Below are 20175 nucleotides of genomic sequence, written 5' to 3' on the forward strand. Positions count from 1 at the left end.
CAGTCTCTTTTTAAGCACAGACCTCAGCCTGGTGCAGACCCAGTCTGGCAGTTCAACGTGTTCTGAAACACTCCTGTTCTTCTGATAAAATTTCCCACCCTTTGGGATGCAGTTCAACCCTGCAGCTGGAAAAGCACATACTGTTGTTCCACCTGGCCATAGGTGCTACAGAATACCCCTGTGGAAGTCTGTGTTTGCAGGAAGCGCTTGCTCTGCTGAGCGCAGTAGGGGTACTGGATGTACAAGACAGCCGGCAGCATAGCTCTCCCACCACACCAGGAACGTTAGTGGCATGTCAATTGACAGCAGCAAGCATGAAGCTGAACTGGGAACTAACGGGTTACACAACGGGCTTCTCAGACGATGTGCAAACACTCAGCATCATCCTTCCTGTTCTCTGCAGAAAGAACGCATCAACTCTTCATAACTGTCCAAAGAGGAAACGTCTGCATTACTCACATCTGGCTGGCAGCGCATGTAGGAGTTCGTACGTTCTCAGCCCAGTGCAGGGTTTGCTATTTCAATATAATGCATCTTACGTCTCATTTTCCCTGCTTTCCAGCAGAGAAGGTGCATAGAAACCTCCAAGCTGATGCTCAAATTCCTTAACAGGGAAACAATCTAGACCTTGTCACTTAGGGAAAAACAAATAATTACTGCTCTAGCTACTGTTTCTCTCTCTCACACTCAGGTGACTGTGGTCCCTGTCAGCAACATCAGTTCAGGAGCTGTATTTCCCCAGAAATAATCATATGCAGCGTGAGGATCTCAGGGGTCATGCAGAAGAGAGATGTGCAATTAATTTCCTCAGGAATGTTCAGTTTAGCAGCAGCAATTTGGTTCCTCCCCTCCTGGGAGGTCAGCTCTACTTATTGTTGCATTTATTTCATTACCTTTATTTGCCAGTTCTCATAATGAAGAATGAGGCAAAACCGTCACATGCCATGCTCAAGGTCGTCTGGTTTCTCTCAGGTAGTTTCCAGCTCCTTTCTTAGCTCACCCAGTTATGTGCAGAGTTAAAACCTTGCATCCTCAGAAACCCCTTGTCTCCTTGAGCTTATTCGTTACCTAACATCACACACCTCTGTTTTGATGTTATAATCAATTAGGGAATAACCTTGCTGTGACATTTAATCTATGATGACCGACAGAGGTTAGATCAAAAGAGATACGTTGCCAGCCTGCCCCATGGACACAAAAAACCACCTTTCCAATCCTGAACCTACAAAATACTCTCTTCCAGTCTGAAAACAACCTGAAACAGTTACTCAGAGACCGATTCCGCTGATCTCGGTGTGTTAATATTATAAGCCTAATGAGGACTATTTAGATGCCAATGTTAACAATTTGAGCTGTTTGACTAAAAGCATCCCGTTATTCTGCCATCAGAGACACACAGGCAGAATCTTGCCATTTCCACAGGACCTGAGCGCTAACAAAAGGAACACAAAGATGGCCAAAGAAAAACAAGAGCAGCAGCTAAATTCTGAAGGGACAGTCTTTGTACTGACATGCCTGGTTATGACATTTTTTTTAAACCTATTGTAAAGAACAACTCTAGGAAATCATGGCTGAGTATTTCTGAACTAGATACATTTCCAAGATTTCCAGCATCTTGGCACTCACATCCGAAGCCTCTCACATCTTGAAATTATACCAATCTTGTGGGTTCAAGCTACAGCATGAGAGCTGGGAGCCTCTAGTTCTGTTGCATTACCAACAGCATTAGAGCTTCCAAAATGTCACAAATGCATTTATATTCCCAGCAAAACAAGATAATGCAACTGGGGTAACACATCCGATCTTTAAAAAAAAATCCTAGTAACCTCACAGTGACAACTAGACCTTTCAAGATCTTGTATGCAAACTTTTACACACACATTCAAAGAACTTCTTAGCATCCCTACTACTTTCAATTTTGTCTTATAAAATACTTAGATATATTTTGTGGGTTCAAAATACCTGGCTCTGAGATCCCTCAGATTAACATGGGAATTGCAGAATTTATTTCTCTGGTAAACCAATTTTGGACCAAGAGATTCAGGAAGGTAAATGAACACAACTGGACTTTTCAAGATTTTTAAGCCAGACTGCAAAATTTGAAGGTAGAAATTACTATTGGGGTCACCTAACAGAATTGCTGATAGAATGGTAGTAGAAACTTCCCTCCATGAGAGAATCAGTCCTCGGGTAACCCTGCAGTAGTAATCAAAATTATATCTGAACTAACCACTTCATGCAAAAATGCAGAAAGACTCTCAAAATACAGGGAAAACAAAATTACGGTATCTCCTTCCATTTGTCTCAGTATCATAAACACCTGAAAACCCCAAACGCAGGAAAAAATGCAGAGCAATAATTCCCACAAGTTTGAAAGCATAACTTTAAGGGCCACTTCATTTTGAAGACGGTATCATGCAAGAATCTCTGCTTCCCTTGGAGTCCCTGGCGCATATCGGAGAAACACACCGTGCAGGCCAAGTACAAATCTGGATTTATGGTTCTGCAACTACAGGGGTCACATTAGCTTTTAAGTCATGAAGACAGAGATATGGAGTAAGGGCAGCTCTGCAAGCAAACCTAGCCATCAGAAGTCCTGAGGCTGCCAGGATTGCAAACATCAAGTCACGCAGAAGATCTGCGGGTAGAGCAACAAAGTGGGGAGGGCTGAAGAATGAAGAGATCAGAAAAGGCCTCTGGCTCGTTAAAATTTTTTCTGCCTTCCCAGCTTCTCCCGCCTGTTTCATGTCCAAGAAGCTACACTTCCCCTCTCTTCCACAGCCCTCCTGCACAAACTGGGATACGCTGACTGCAGGGGGGAGCAAACTCCACTTGATTAGACAGCTGCAATCAAACTGATGCATTTTTGTTCTGCTTCCTAGTCATACCTGATTATCCCCCACTTTGATGCTGCTCAGGGCAACGCAGTGCACCGAAGTGATTTACTAATTATGGGACAAATTCTGCAGACCTCCTTCTCAAAAAGTTTCTGTGAAGTCAATGGGATTAATCACCACAGCAGGAGCTCAGTCATTTGGGCTCCGAACAGAGGATGGCGCTTGAATCGGAGAGACAGCCAGCTTCCTCTGCACCCAAAACTGTATCAACACGAGCCCCTTCTCCCCTGTCTCTTGCTGTTCTGCCACAAGAGACCTTGCAACCCCACGGGACACTGAGCCCAAGGCACCCATCTTAGACCCGAAGATTTGTTTTCACCACCAATGCTAAAGTGCAGCTGAGATATTAGGGAGAGAATAGGATTTTGGAGCTTCACATGCAGCCAGCCCTCTTCTGAACTTCTTTAAAATTTCCAAATAACAGCACAGATGCCTCTGGCATGCCCAGTATTTACATTAAACCAACATCATTACGAACATATACATGTTCCCAAACTTGCACCGCCCAAGAGCAGGTGAGGCAAACTGTTTGCAGACTGGTTTAAACTTACCACACAGCCCATTCCTTTCCCAGACTGGGGAGGGTGAAGCATGAGAATGCTGTGAATTCCCCAATGTTTATCTTGCTCAACGAGTTTTATTTAACCACATCGTTAGGTCACCCTCAAATTCCCCCGAACAATGAGGGGAAAAACCCGCAGAAAAGGGTGTGGCTTCACGAGCAGAAAGAAGGGGCTTTGTTTCCTTGACGCACAGTTCAAAAAATGCACACATTTACCAATCCAAATTAATCCTGATAAACACAGAGCTGCAGCACGGGAAAACTGGAGTCTCTGAAAATACTTTATCACTCCAGTGAGGCTGCAAAGACACTCGTTAGCACTGCCTGGTGCGAGGCAAACGCACTCCCGAAAGTTGTATGCCTTTAAAATCCTCACACCATTACCCAGCTGCACCTTTAGTAACACAGAAGGTTTCTTGTCTAAATGACAGTTTCTCTTAAAGTGTGTGGGAGAGGGAGGGGAATAGAGGACTTGCTCCCTTCCTTTGCTACGCTGCTCTGTAATTTATGGATTAGTCTTGCAATTGTTCTAGTGCTACAGCATTTGCTTGCAGAGGAAACCTCTTCTCTGTGCAGCTATTTAGGTTAAAAAGTAACCTCATTAGATTCCCAATGCTTTGAAGACAAATTTCAGTTGCTTCCCCTACTGGAAACCTTGCCAGCTGAACCTTTCTCCTACCCCCCTTCCCCCCCCCCATGTTCTTTCAAAGCAGCCAGGATCCATCCAATACAGACAAAAATCACCCTGTCTAGAGGAGCTGACTGTTGGCGTGTTTTCAAATACCTCTCCCTTAAACAGCAAGCAGGCTACGTCTCGGATTCACTATATATATTATGAGTATTTCTGATGCAGCATAACCATTAAGGATCTGTTTCCCTTTCCTGTGTGCACAGAGATTTGAGGCCTTTGAATTTTCAAAAACATTTGCAACGAGCTTCTACAATCATTACCCCCCCTAAACCCTTTACTTCCCCTTTTCCTGGCCTCTTTATTATTTATTTAGCCAGATCAAAGGGCCTTTTCATCAGGCTTGTATGCTGCTGAAGTCATTTCAGATCACAAACAATGGTGGACAAACTCTGAAAATAGCTCCCCATAGGACTAGGAAGGTTCTGAGCAGATTCAAATTCCCCAAAGCTCAGACTCTGTTCCCAAATACAGACCGGTTTCTTCATGCTCCCCTCAAAACACAACACAATATGTACAAACACACACAGAGACCTCACCATTTACTTATGTAGCAACGCCCTCCTGTTGCTCCTTTGTATTACCCTTTTAGCTTCAAAATTAGGCCAAAAGCATTATACCAAATCCCACCTGGTCTTGGACAGAGATGAGATGGTAAGGAAACAGGTAAAGTAAAGCCATATTTTTAGCCCACCTGAACAAAACATCTTCACCCACATGGACATCAGTGTTTGGCTCAAGCCAAATCTAGCTCCTTATCTAGAGGAAACCAGAACAGGCTGAGATTTCAAATGATGCATGGAAAATTAGCGAAAGCTAAACAAGGAAGTCTGGGATGAGGCACAAAGCACACTCCATTTTCCACTCCTACACTTTGGTCCACTGAAAATAAAATTTGAAAAACTCTAAAGGAAGCTCAGGTGATTTTTGTTACCTGCACCATTATTGCTTTCATTCACTTTCTCCTTTCCTACACAGCATTTAGATACAGTTTAAACAAACAAAAAAAATCTTTTGTCTGGGCAGATGTAATTAAAGAACAGCTTAAGTCTTGCAATAAGTAACTGCAAGTTTCTACAATGAATCACACCGTAACTTTAGCTTTTGTAGCAAACCTTTTGTAAGGCTCTGGAGCCTCAGCATTAAACTTCCCCATGCCATAAAATCAAGCTGGCTTGTTTTGTTGTTTTTTTTTTCGCTTGCTTTTTTTTTTTTAAAAAAGAGTCAGGCCTCTCTAGGTAAGCTACTGAAACAGGTTACAGTCTGTAGCTGAACACAGTATGTCATCTCATAATAAAGATGGGAACTTCGCTGAAGGAAAACCTGCCTCAGGAGTGAGGGCAATGGAGACTGAGTTTTATACTGTCTTTCCTTACGTGGCTGTCACGGAGTTTGTTTTAAGATCTTGCTTACCTGACTGACCCATACTCAGGGGGATGTTGATACCTCATCATAGGCCCATCAGATCTTCCCTGCTGGCTCATGCGATGCTCACTATAGAAATGTCCCGAGTCCTGAGGTTTGCAGTTCATAGGCGGGGTGGACACATTTTTGTAAGGATACTCTGGAGGAGGACCCCGCTGCTCCATTCCTTTCATGTTGGGCTGGGAAGAGGGCTGCACTGAGTTCTTGTAGAACTCATTGGAGCCGGAATTTTTATAAGGGTCGCTGGACTGCTGAGGGGAAAGCGGAGACAGGGGGGAGAGCGGCGCGCTCGTGACAGGCGCGTGGGCCTTGACACCGCTGGTGGCCAAGGACAGCTGCATCAGCCTCTCGCTCAGGGAGCGGACGTGCCCTTGCTTGAGGTCCTTAAGTCCTTCATCCTGGTGGACCTTCCCTGGGCTCACCCGCTGAACTGTGGGCCGCCCTTCAGTCCTCATCTTTTGGTTGGTGACCCCCGTTACATAAAACGCTGCCCCGACACTAGCATGCGGCTGGCCCCTGAAATACTGTGACTGGACTTTGGCTTCCTCATAGGTCGGAAGATCCTCGCTGTTCTGAAGTCGCGGGGACAGCTGCTTCTCCATGATGCTGTTGTCCACCTGTATCTCCTGGCCCTGGGGCTCCTGACGGGCAGCATGAGTCACAAGCTGGTGGTCCTGGGAGCTCAGCCCTTCGTTCTGAGATGCTGGACTCCCAGTGCTGTTGAAAGGGGGGGCATTTCCTGTGGCTTGCTGGTGTAAGGCAAGAAGGTTACGGTTGTCATTTGGGTTTCCGTATCTGAGCTGCTCCTGCAGCAGGCGCTGTAAAACTGTCGTAGCTGCTTGCTCTTCTGAATTCCTCATCTCAAACTGTGGTGCCTTTTGGGTGGAATGTAAAAGCTGCCCTTGACCTAAGGAAAGGAGACACGGTTATTAGCGCCTGAGTGGATCAAGCAAGAGACATTTAAGAGCAATGGCTTGAAATACAGAAAAAAAACAGGTTAGATTACCAAAGGTTCCCATAACAATGGGGGTCATTAAGGCCCTTGACCTAAGAAGGACTTGCATGCCAGGGGGCAAAGCCTCGAAAGGTGATGAAAGGTGACTTGCAAGTTTATAGGAATATCAATCAACTGCAAGCTGTAGGGATGCATGCCGAATACCTCAGACAGCAAGGCTGCTTTCAGGCAGAAAGGAGACCTATAATTCACAGGACGATGGTAAAAATGCCTAAGACCTGTTTGCTTTACACTTAGGGCTACCAACAGTGAAATACACTTCCCATATTTCCAGGCAGACAAGGATTAAAGGGTGAAATAGCGATTTGTCAGTTTTAAGGGGGGAAAAGAAAAAAAGAAAATTAAAAAAAAGAGAGGGCCATTGAGCTAGTATATGGTCCAAAGAAAAGAAATCTCTTAGCTTAGATCGTTTAAAGCAATTCATTAATACCTTGTTAGCCAGCAGGTTTTCAGAGTTATGAAATACCCAGAGTGAGATCAGCACCCAGTCTCCCTGCTGCAGAAAACACTGCGTACTGGTGCAAGTGAGGACTCTGTAACTTCCTGCTATACAAAGGCAACCAAATCCTCAACATCTAAATATCGTCAGCTGAATGCATGCAAATGCAAGAGGAGGAAAAAGAGTTGTCTGATCTAAGGAACAGAAAAAGACCTCTGAGTGGCAGGAAAAAACACTGTATACCAATGAGAGAAACACAAAGAGCCAATGTCAAGCACATCCTAAGTACAGATTAAGTCAGTGACCAACAGTGATTACACTTCACTCAGTCTCCCAGTAGAGTCAGGAATTTGTCATGGAAACTCAAGCCCATTGGCCTTGCATGAGTTGAAATACCCAAAATTAATGATACCTTTGAGACATTTAACTAAAAGCAGAGCTACTTTTCAGCTAGAAAAGTTCAGAACAGAGAGTATGCTTTACTTGTTGGCTAAGCTGTGGCTCTGCCCTGACAGCAGAATGCACATTGGTATTCTAGCACTTTATTTTGAAACCTTTTTTCTGCATAACACTGTCCCTGAGCAAAACGTAACTTGCTCCCAACAGCTTGTTCCATGGCAGAACCAGCGATGGACCACAGGAGTCGGGAGACCTGAAGGGTCTGCTTTGTTCTGTGTCTCCACAACCACCCAGTTTCCTCCCTCAGGCTAGCCTACCGCAGGAGTCTACCCCTGTAACACAAGGCCTCAACGCATCAGGCAGACAGAACCCTCCTGCGAACGTTAATGAAGAGAAAGTCAAAATCCACCTCATTCCAGGCTGCCTTGCCAAACTAGGAATTCAGGCCCTGTTAACTGGCCTGGAACATGATTCTTCTGAAATCCTATGTGAAGTGGCACATACCTATTTCCTTCACTTTGACTTCCTTGGTAAGGAGGAGCAGTTCTGCCACATGGGGGGACACACAGAGCCTTCCTCCCGCAAGTCCAAAATCTCCACTCAGAGATGGCTTCAGTCTCCTCTTCAGTAGGCCAGATCACTTGATACTCTCCTCGCTTCCAAAATAATTCTGAGGAAAGCATTGAAAACATCATTTTAATCAGCAGATGAGACCCTAGAAATAATAAACCTTGGCCCATATTTCAGATTTTTCTTTTGTAGCTTCTTGTTTTCTCCCAGAGTCCAACCATTTTGATCCCTTTAGGATGAATGAACCCCCCTGTCCCTAGCAATCTACTCCAGCTGCTGCTTTAATCATGACAATTTCTGCTCCAAGATTAAATGTTGCCAAGTAATACTCTGTCCCATCTGTGCCTCCAAGTGAAACAGTGATTAAAACCCGCTAATTCTTTAACTCCATTGTTTTATTTTTTGCTAAGAATGAAAGCTGCAGCACAGATGATGATACCCTGTGCTTATGGCTCCTTTTCCAGTGGTGCTGTGTATTTCAAACTGTATCAGCAGAAATCGTTTGATGAAAGGTGACATGGTTAAATGCTTTACAAATGTCAACAAATTATGCCTCAGAAATGACTGTGAGAATGATCAGTATACGAATATTAGCTTTATTTTACAGGCTGGGAAAGTGAGGGGAAGAAAAGGACACTGACAAAGTATATGCCAGAAATATATCACAGAGCACAGCTCTAATTCCCAAAACATTCTTTAATTACGTTACTTTTCCCTTTCAGAATATAAAGCACTAAAGAAAATTTAACCATTGAGGGGAAAATCAGGAGAACATAAAGAAATGTGTATTTAGGCGTGTTACTCAAGAAGTAGTTAAATCTACTACTGAAGGTGTCCTAAAGAAAAAGGCAAATGACGCAAAAGAAGTGGAACATACTTGTGTGTTTGGTGTGCTTATACTTTAAGGGCAGGCAATCAAAACAGAACTAGTGAAATTTAAAACATTCATTGAGATGTACAATTTAACTTAATTTCCTAGAATATTGCAAAAAATAAAGTGAACAGATGTAGTGAAGGAATGCAGACGTGGATACTTCTGTCTCTGTCTTATTATGGCACACATCCACACCCAACAAAAATTATCTCAGATCTGCAAGTTAAATACTTGAGGTGTCAACAGCAATTTCAAGGCACATGAACAATATCTAACCAGGGAACAAGACTGTGTTGTGTGGTATGGTACTTCAAGATGGTGGTTGAAAAAAACATCTAATGTCAAATTCTTAACTGGTGACTTAGCTCGAGAAGGATATATTGAAAACAGCTGCCAGCAAATATGCAGTAAAGAACCTTTAAACCAGGCATTAAGACAGCAGATAACTAGAGCAATTTCTAGCCTCTTTTCCCAGTGTTGCACAACAGAAGTTAAGGATTCCTTGTCCCCATCATAGCAGCATCATCACTGACTTTTTTTTTTTTCCAAACAAAGTTGCCCTAAGCAACCCTTTTTATTAGAGCATAAAAAGGCTTTTATTATGCAATATGATGCTGCCTTTCCACCCAAAGATTTCTTTTGTCTCAACTGGAAAAATCTAAGGTGGGGGGTGTGTGTTTATTTTTTTAATACAAAGATACAACCCAGCTTGAGATTTTGCCTCTCTGCCTTAAAGATTTTCTCAACAGACAAATTCAATCTGTGCACGTTTAACTCCTTCAAACGTTCAAGGAAGTAATTCTGTATGCAACCATTTCACACACAGAGTTCAACTTCACAGCAATACAAGCTTATTCTGCTGATCCAATGAACAGAGGGCACAGTTCACACTGAAAGTATTTGCTGGAACTGAATACTACTAATTTTAGTGTGGATGTAAACTAGGAATCAGCCTGGAAATCCAAAACAAAAGATGGACTGAGATACAATATGAAGATATTCTGGCCAACAAATCCTCTTTCTTTAAATACCAACTGTTAGCATTAAGCCTATTTTTTTGAGTTTTATCCCATTCCTTTTAATTAACAAAGAAAATCTTGTGCAACTAACTTGGGTGGCAGCATTACCGGAATCTGCTTTCTGAGTGAGCTGGAAACTCATGGCAGAACCAGTGAGTTAACTTCTTTATGTAATGAAACACAAAAATGAACAGTACAATCGGTACTGAAGCCCATGTGTTATTTATTTGGACACCAAATTCTATTTGTGTTAGGCTCTTCCAGCAATTTCAGTTTTCAGTGTGCCAAAGATGGAAATTAGTGAGGTGCACTGGAAAAGTTGTTATGATAGAGCTGGAAGGAAATTGGAATAGGTTCTGTAGACATTTTAAACAGACATATTTGGGGGTTTAGCATAAATCTATTATGATGGATAGGGCTGAATTCGGACTACCAACAACTCTGCAAAACTGTACTGGCTTATGGATTGGATGGTGCACTCTTCATAACCACAAAGCCTAGAAACACCTTGCTTTTCAAGTGGAAAATTCAATTTTAGACCAATTCTGTTCCAACGAACCACTGTGAGGTAGATTTCCCAGGCTGAACCGATTTCGCAGTTTATTCCTGAGCATCATAGCTCTATCGTCTTACTACCTTATTCTAACTTCTAGTCTGAAATTATTCATGGTAACTTTATATCTGTATGTTCTTGAGTGAAACATCAGAGTCTAGAACTGGTAGAACTAACACAGGAATTGCAAATAGTGTTGCACGTAACCATGCTGAGATCAAGAATGGGCATAAAAGGGGAGGCAGTGTAGGTACTATTTAAGGAAGAAAAGACCCATGTTTGGAGGGCATTGTGTAACAACTCAGTAGCTGAAGCTTCTGTCTTAAACATCATGTAATTATGCACAGGAACCTTGCCAGTCCCTCGTGAGGAAGAAAGATTAATGAAGAATTTAAAATGATAATAACTGCCAGGCTGTAAGGAACCAAAGCAGCACATTTCTGTACAGCATGCAAATATTTTTCAGCATTATAAAAATAAACAAGCTTAGACAAGTGAGCTACTCACCACTGTTTGATGAGTGGCTATAATGCTACAGCTCAATTAACCTGCATGGAGCAATAATAACCTCACAAGTGAAGAGAAGCATCTTTCTATAGCTTGTGAAACTAAGAGGAATGCAAGAGTCCCTGTGAGGACAGCCTGTACATACTTGCCCAGAATTACTGCTTAGCCAAGAAGCTAATTAGCTTACGCATCAGGTGGGATGGGAACAGGTTCACCACCTCAAAAGGGCTGGAGTACAGTTAAGCACTTTCAGTTTTACTACTAAATTCTGTGTCACTCATACACAAAATCCAGTGACAGTGACAGACTTCAAACTCAAGCAGTAAATTTTGCAAAGTAATTCTTAGCTAGTAATTCTTAAAAGAGGTACACGTGATACCACTTATCCCGGTTGGCAACAGGTGATGGGATGCTATCAGTTAGGTGAAGTCTTAAGTTGTTTTTTTAGGTGCTGAGTTATCTTCAGACATACCTGCACACTGTAACAGAGGAGGGGAACACGAAACAGAGATAGCATAGAAAGGACTGGCTGTGAAGTCCCTGGGCAATCACAGAGACCAGCTCACATGCTGAGTCACCCACTGTTTAATAGAAATATGCCTTTGCTACATGGCCTACGCAAAACCCAGCAGGCTGACTGCCAGATCCTGCAAAATTCACTTAACATGAGTGTCTATAAGACCACTGGAAACATGGCTATTCTGCACACACACTCACTTTGAAGTGGCTAGGAGCACCAGACTCACAAGGGCGAGGTCCAAAATTATTTAATGAATAGTGCAGGTTATCACTGAATGCTCTTCGTTTCATTTCAGCCCTACCCAAGGAGGAGGAAGGGAGAGAATACACACCAGGATAGTCCTTGAGAATAAAGGTTCCCAACGTCTGGCGCCAACACCCAAACCTGCAAGGCGGCACACAACGAATCCCAACGAATTTTAGCACCCGCTCCTAACCAAAAGTGGGTTTCAAACTCCCAACCATAAACACTTCCCCAGCTCTCATTCAACCATCCCGTCCCTGCTTGCCTAGATCTGCTGACTGTGGCTCAGGTGATCTTGGAGGGTGGCACTGAGCAGGTGCATGGAGCAGTGCCAACATTACTCATCTTCATACCAGAAGGACAGAGTCACTGGGCAAACAAGAAAAACTTCCTTCTTTTAACTAAAAACAAGAACAATGTCACCTGGAGGGGTGCAAATGATATGCATACCCCTTACATTAGATCATCAGGCAATTATAATGAGAGGCCATCAGAACACCCGAAGATTGATCACGGTTCTAACAACTCTCTGGGCCAAACCGAGTCCACCTTCAGCAAGGACTAGACTGCCTCGCCGAGAGCCACTAACCATTCTCCTCAAATGCTCATGGTATTGGGATCTGGGCACAGAAAAGCACAAGAAAGGCTGGCAGGCCTGAAGAAAAAGCAGCAAGTCACTTGGTCTGGCTTAAGATAAGTAAGTCAAGACATCAACACAGAAGATCCCCTCTAAATAACATCTCTAAGGAAAAAACTGAAAAGACCTTACGTGACCTTTGAATTACGGCTCCCTCACTATAAAGTATCAATTTCTTCACAGGGAAGTACCTATAATCTTCAGCAACATAATTTAGGTTTTATATTACAAAGGAAAAAAAAAAAAAGAGAAGAACAAATGCTTACAGAGCCTGGTATAAATAGGAATGCTTCATGGCTTTTAAGCATTTTGATAAGAATGCTATGGAATTTCAAGTTCCTCCATAAAAAAATTTCAAAAGTCAGAGGGGCAGGAGGATTTATTCTGAATATACTGGTCTAACAGCAAAACCAGTCTAGGTATATTCATCCAGCTGTTTTTATAGGGAATATTTCTACGTGAATACATCACACCATTCAGTTACTTAAACTGTTATGCAGCCCTGCCAAGCACTACTCACACATCTGCAGAGAGACAACCCTTTAGTGGCATGTACTGCAATTTCTGCATATTTAATGAAACACTAATTCCAGCATAGATGATGGGAGCTCTGCTACTAACTTCATAAAGGCCAAGGTCTCACCTTTTAGATGTCTTCTTGATAAAACCGGATCAAGCTTACACAGGTTTAGTCACATCAGGTCTCATTTCAGAGGACTGCCTCCCAGCACATACGGAGCAAAATTCATCTGCTTCAAACTTCACAGATTTCCAGTAATTATCCTTGTAGAATTGGGGAATTGTTGCAAACCCAAGCCACAATTTTAATTCAACATCAAGTTTTGTTTTGTGTTTTAAGAATGCTCCATTTCTTGCTGCTGCTAGCACTCAGGCAGCGCCCTGCTTCTGTCGTCAGCAGCCCCTGTCCCACAACTATCCCAAGTATGCCTCAGCACCATTTTCATTGCATTGTGTGGTTTCTCCATTCCTTCACTGATTTAGTCCAGGCCTCTCCTCGGGGCTCTCAGATAATGAAAACCATGTGAGAGTAAAATGTAATCTTCAAACACACAAACCAGTTTCATGTGCATTATCAGAAGGGAGCAAAACGTTGACAGTGCATCATTTGTCCCTACCGATAGGATCAGGCTGTTTTAATTGCTGGTGAGATAAAAAAGGATTAGAATCACCATCTATATTAAAAATAAAGTCAAAATTCGAACCTAAAAGCTTAAGTCCTGCAAACAATGGAAGTACATTCCCCAAACAGATATATCTGTTTTATGCTACCTTAAGGTAGTTTTTCCTCCTATGTCAGTTGTGACATCCTGAAAATTTGTATCATAAGCTGACACAAATAAAAACCGCAGGTGGAGAAGGGTGTAGAGAAGAAAACAATCAGTATGGCCTAACTTTAGCATGGAATTTTCTGGCTTTTTCTAGCATTACCACAACTTAAACTATTTTAAGCCCCCATATGGAGGAGCTCTTCTTATTTCACAAACCAGTTTTACAGAATTTAACAGGACGAGTCACAGAATATGAACAGCAAGCAGGCACGGGCCCTCCTTTTTTCAAAGGGCTGCTTTTTTTTTCTTTATAAAAAGAAACAGTTAAAATACAGTTAACTTATCAGTTGTCAGTCAGCCTAACAGAGCTGGCAATGCTCAGTCTGAGATGCTGTGGCTCATGGAAGGGAACAAACCTAATGCAATACTGGGACAACCCAATTCCATGAAGCAAGCCCATTTTGTGATCTCAATGGGTAGCATGGGTTAAAACGATGGATCTGCTTTTTTTTTTTTTTTTTTAAAGTAAAACCCAACAGAAGATCCAGACCAACAAACTTTCAGAAAGCAAGGATGTTATAAAAGTGGTTTTGGTGTTGTTCTTTTATCATAACCACCTGGGTTTTTCATGTGCACCTTGTAAAAACCTTTAATTACTCGTAAGATGATTAATTAAGCCTCACCACCACACTGGGAGGAAGATATTACTACATTCATTTTAGCACAGTGTTGATTGGCTGAGTCCTGGCCTACATGTATGTTTTTGTTGCCACAACTATGTCACTCAGGGAATTGATTTCTTTCAATGTAACTATTCCAGCAACCGCTCTAAAGCAGATGCAGTTACAGTAGGAAATAATTGTTTTGGGGTATATTACGTAGGAAACCTTGTGTAAACCATACCAGCAAAACTTCTTCCTTGCTAATACAAACTTCATCACTGCTAGAAAGACTTTCCATAATAACTGGAGCAGCAAATATGTGAAGCACAGATCCTGCCTAAATGGTTTTGATCCAGGATGTAGGTATCCCAGAACTTGTGCAAGCAGAAGGCAGGGGAACTTTCCGAGTATCTTCTACAGCTGGAGAAAATACTTCTGCAAGGTATCCCTAGCAGCTGCAGAAACAAAAAGTTAGAGCTACACAATATTCCCCTAATGAAGGAAATCTGCATGTTCGTGTTTTGATGGTGCAGTGTCAGCAACTAATAACACACTCCAATCTTATGCCACTTAAGCACTGAGATGTGCTAAAATGAACTTCACTGAATGTGCAGAAACCACAGGTAACACATCGCTCCTTAAGCACAAATCCAAAATAATTAACCTTGCCCCAGCTCTCATTCAGAGCTGCAGTCAATGCCAGCAGTGCTTGCAGCAGGAAGTGCGTTGAGCTCTCCACTGCCTGAGGAACAGGGAAGGGACGTGACTGCTAGGGCCTCACTTGGGCTGGAAAACCTGCTATCCCGTGCCTCGCAAGGCAACACATAGAACCACCTGCCTCCCACAGGCACCATCGTGGGCCTGATCTCCATTTCAGCCTTTTGAGATTGCTTCATGGAAACATCCCTTCAAAATGCCACCTGAGCAGTTTGGGATGGGGCCAGTGGCCTTCCATACAAATTTGCTCTTGCCATCCCTACTTCCCCAAATCAGAAATGCACTGGTCTTTTGCCAGGTGGTAAATCCACTCTTCCCCCGTGGATGCTAAGATTTTTTTATTACTTTTTCCTTTTTTAAACAAGATCCGAGTGCTCCACACCTGACACCAACTTGGCAACAGCAAAAGCTGTTTTTTTTCATGTAACTTTGGAGTACTCTTTTCTGCCTGCTCTCTACAGTTCCCTGATCTTACCCCAAAGAAGGGTGGAATACACTACATAACTACTCTCAGTCTCTTCAACCTTTATCATTCTGCAGTAAAAAGTGTCTCAAATTTGTTTTTATCCAATACGAATTTCAGCATTTAGTTGTGATGATTTCAGTAAACCACAGATTACCAATTCCTTGCACACCTCCACAGGCTATCTTACACTGGTTTTATGTTCTGTGTCTCCAGAAATATGGAGGAGGTTTCAGCTTTGTTTCTTTTCAAAAAGACAATGGGAAAACTAAGAAGATACATTTTCCCACCCTGTTTTTCCCAAGCCCCACAACAAGATGGGCTAACCCTAGTATGAAGCACTAAGATTTGTTTCAGCTGGACACAGAACCACCCAAATTAGAACAGCAGGAAAAGTCCACCAAACCCTGAAGTGAACAAAGTCACTGAAATGTGGAATTACTTTCCTTCAGGGTTACAGTAAATAATCCTAAGAGATTAAGTAATTCTTTTAAAAAACAAGTTGTGTAGAGACACAAAGCATTTTAAAGCAAACAAACATTACTGTGATACAACTCTTAGACAAGGTCTTACAAATGCTAATTAATTCATTAAACAAAAACTTAAATTGGCCTAATTTGTAGACATTCATATGAGAGAACAACATCATCTTGGTCTACAATTAGACACTAAGTGCTTTGCTAATATAAATAATAGCAAGGCCTTTAAAAACCAATTTTATTAGATCAGTGAGCTTTTTTTATGGTTTACACAAAGTCTCGGTTCTATATTCTAATCAATACTGATGAACCTTATATAGTCCAACAGTAGTTATCAAGGAAAATGACCAAAGACCTCTCCAAACTCCCAAAGATTTTTCAAATATTTAGTATTTTTTTTTAAAAAAAAAAAGGTTATTTTAAGCTTAGACACAACCAAACTAGACAACAGTCATTCTGAGAGAGGATGAGAAAGTAAAAAGCAGCAACAAGTATGAATGGCAGCATTTATCTCTGAAATCCTTCTGCAGGACCAAGAATGCAGACTGCATGCCAGTAAAATATGAGACGACTCAGCTAGTAGAAACAGGAGAGAGCACTCACTTTTCCAGTGCCAACCTAGCAATACAGGAGCTGCTCACAACAAAGCATGACACATCGAACAACCATCATGAAGGATGACCACAACCCATGATCCCCAGGCGCTACAGGAGACTCCAACACATGTTCTTCCTTCACTTAAGCTAAGCACCTCATATAACCACGACTCTACTAAGACATCATTTTAAGGCTTTGAGAACTCTGTTTCCACAGGCCTTTTTATTTTGTTCTCAGTTTTTTGTTTTGTTCACGACTTTTTCTTTTCCATTCCTATTCATTCACCTATTCCTATTCATTCACCAATCTCCCGCTTACATCAAATGTCTGGTTTGCCCTGAATGGCCATTTATACACAGGTAAGTTTCAAATATATTCTTACTTTAAAAATTACATCCAAGTGTCTAGGTAAACACAAATTTAATCAACCCTGAAGAACTCCTTTCACTTACAGGCATAGCAGGCAAACAAGACAAATCTTATATTGCATATTTAAAAATTAATTGCTCCTAGGAGCTCCTTTACATTATTATTGCCCAAAGTTGCTGAGATTTTTTTTTCTGTCTTGAAGATTACATTTCAAGGCCACTCTGGAGAGCCAAGTAATGTGCAAGAGTTGGATATCTGCTGACTTTAGAGTTCTCCATACAATACAGTATTTTCACATGGATACAATTTCAGCATCAGATCTGGTCAGAGCATGAACCAAATACTTTTGCAAAAGCTGAAGGTATGGCTGTAGCGTGGAGGCTGCAGTATGCAATTCTTCCTGTGGCCGGCACTGCATTCCAGAGCTGTTTGGGCATACACTCTCTCCTGTCTGAAAGGGTTTAACAACTAAGAAGCTCCTGCAGCCAAACTGGACTCATAGGGCAGCTATGTGCCTGTTCTTTCATAAAGACAATGATTTAAAGCCTACAATATGATGATGCCATATATGGGGCACATACAGAGAGAAGATCAGGCACAAGAGGTAGATGAAAGTCTAATCTAGAAAGTAACCACTCATCAGAAAGCAAGACAGGCAAAGAATTCCTGAAAGCAGAAAATGAGCTTACAGAAATCGGTTGTGGCCCAGATTCAACACAATGGACTAAATCATTTTGACAAATCCTCTAGTGCTTCCTGAAACTTTATAACCCCAGCAATAGGCAATTTGGAACACTTCTATGAAGAACCAAGAGATCCAAGTCCTCTCTTGTATTTCAGTGGATAGAAGAGGAGAAAGAGAGCCTTCAACCTTATTGCAAATCACCAAGAATGGCTGTTCTCACACTATTATAAACATTTGGTCTCCATGGAAGGGGGATACCTAGCAGCAAACATTGGCAACCAAGAACATTCCACTCCCACTATATCGTCCACAATAGCAAGGAGAAAAAAAAAAATCCATAAGGCTGTTTCGATTAGGAAACCTTTGAGAAGACTTCTTCAAAAATCTTCTTGTCTGAAAATACCTGGAAATATGGGAATATGCAACAAGTTAGATGGGGGAAAACAGGCATCTTACTTCATTCTGAAAGCATTTTCACTTCACCCCAAAGTCAGAACATCTAATAATCCAAGAACCTTTTGCCAAGAACAAGGTCATAGTTTTCTTTTTAATTCAGAACAGAACCTAACACACACCATATTCTGCACTGAACGGAGAATCTCGTAATTTACAGGTATTTGGAGCCAGGTTTTAGTTTAATACAAACTCTTAACATGTAAGAACTTCCTTATATTGGGCTTTGTCTTTCCGTCGGCTTACAGTTCTGCAACTCTTTAAAAGCTGTCAGTAAGAATGAAGCAAGAACTGCAAAACAGAGTTCTGCCCCAAAAGGGGTATGAACAGATAAACTATTCACAGCTAAAAGTATTTATACATTAACATACACTTGGACTGTTGATAATTCTAGAATTAAAGACTTATCTCTGTATACACAGTAATATGGCAACAACCTAAACCTACATCAGATTTTGCTCCACATTAAGAAAATAAAGCCTTTAACAAGGCTGAAATTTTACTTCAGCTGTTCATTCATTGTAGTGACAGTGAGCCCCAGCCATGGACCAAGACGTCATTGTGCTGGGTGCTATACAGAGTTAAATGGTGCAAGTTGTTCCATCAAAAAACCCACCACCAACACCCCCCACCCCCCCAGAAAAAAAAAAAATCACATTACACTCAACTGGAGACAAAAGGAAGGGATAGAAGAGGGAGAAGCGTTTATGTCTTGAGAACTTGGGGGCTGCAAATTCTTGATTTCACTGTCATGGTCAGAAAAACGTGGCAGTAAAGCAATGCAACCTTATTTCTAAATAAACAAAAAGATTGGTCAGTCTGCTGATGAAAGACAGGATAAAGAGAACAAAAGAACTATTAAATTATCTACACTTCTGGGATTCTTGCTATTCTTTTGCAAAGTGAATGGCTTATGCTAATCAGGATGCATCTGAAATACATAATTCAAGGCTTCTTGTACAAATATAGTTCTTATTTATCCAGAAAGATCCCCACCAGCTGGCAATGTTTGCATACAATGTTAAACCCAACTTCAAGAGCCCATGCATTATGAGTCATTTTACATTTAAAAACATTAGTTCTCTTAGCTGTTCTTGAAGACGGTGTGTCCCATGAGAAGAATTTTAGTGGAATTCAATAATAACACACTATGTTACCGTCCTACTTTCTCTAGCACAAAGAAGTTACAAGTTTTCTGTTGTTTGCTGGTTTTTTTCTCCTAACGGTGCTTTGCCTACAGAACATCTTTGGAGAAGGGACAAAAGGATTTGCACCAATCCCTTCTATATGAATCAAATATTTATGCTACACCCTCTTCAAGCGCTTTCATCTAGTAACCTATGGAATGTGATCTCCTGACCTTAACACTCAAGCACGTCTAAATCAGCTGCCCTTTGAGCTGTATTGCAGACTACAGAGAATTTTTATACATTTGTATTACAGGCATATGAAAACCTTGTGGCCCAGCCGCGGTATTCTGTGCTACAAAGCATACGTTAGTCCAAAGTCGCTCAAGTACGCTTCAAGAAAGAGCAAGACTTTGATTCTCCCATGTTTATGGCACAATCTGATGTCATGTGTCACTGTAAATAGGTAGAATGATGAACCATGCTATCAATATATTAACCAGCCATCACAATTTAAATGTGTCATGCCAAACAACACCAAAATTATGAGGTGCCAGCACCACTGCAATCCTATGTCCCACTATATGGCCCATTCTGCCTACTCCGCACTGCCCACCTTCCTTTCTGCCTCCAACCTCCTCCCCAGGACCGGCAGTGCTGCCTGAAAAACGTCTCCAGAATCAGAAAGACGAGTTTGGGGGGAAGACCAGGCGCCTCCTTCCCTCCTCCTGGAAATCCTACCCTTTCCTCAAGAAAGCGCTAGAGCAGAAACAAATCATTCTGTCTTGTGTTCGTGGCTCCCAGGAACGTTTTAAGGACAAGGGTTATGTTGCAAATAAGTGTCCTGGAGAAAAAGAGAGAAAGACCAAGTGCCCCAGATGAACCTGCAACGTCAACTATAGGACAAACTTTTGCAGGGTCAGCTCATGCCCTGCTCCTAGGAGAAGCAGTCACTGAGGTGACCCTGGTGAAAGTCTGACCCAAAG

The 20175-nt window shown here is 41.9% G+C and overlaps 1 protein-coding gene across 4 annotated transcripts in view; it reads right to left on the minus strand.

The window, feature by feature from the left end:
- The window catches only part of AMOT (angiomotin), a 61355-nt gene that overhangs the window by 26028 nt on the left and 15152 nt on the right, over nucleotides 1–20175 (minus strand). For 2 of the 4 annotated variants that reach the window (XM_075513211.1, XM_075513210.1), the window contains 2 exons: nucleotides 7930–8095; nucleotides 5561–6479 (listed from right to left, as the gene is read on the minus strand). In XM_075513211.1, the coding sequence (XP_075369326.1) occupies nucleotides 5561–6432 (872 nt within the window). In that variant the 5' untranslated portion in view covers nucleotides 6433–6479; nucleotides 7930–8095. Of the gene's footprint in view, nucleotides 1–5560; nucleotides 6480–7929; nucleotides 8096–12991; nucleotides 13237–20175 lie in introns of those variants that run through there. The other 2 variants (XM_075513212.1, XM_075513213.1) reach the window with 2 other exon arrangements.

This window comes from Mycteria americana, chromosome 10 (genome assembly GCF_035582795.1).
Source record: "Mycteria americana isolate JAX WOST 10 ecotype Jacksonville Zoo and Gardens chromosome 10, USCA_MyAme_1.0, whole genome shotgun sequence".
In the NCBI taxonomy this organism is placed as follows: domain Eukaryota; kingdom Metazoa; phylum Chordata; class Aves; order Ciconiiformes; family Ciconiidae; genus Mycteria; species Mycteria americana.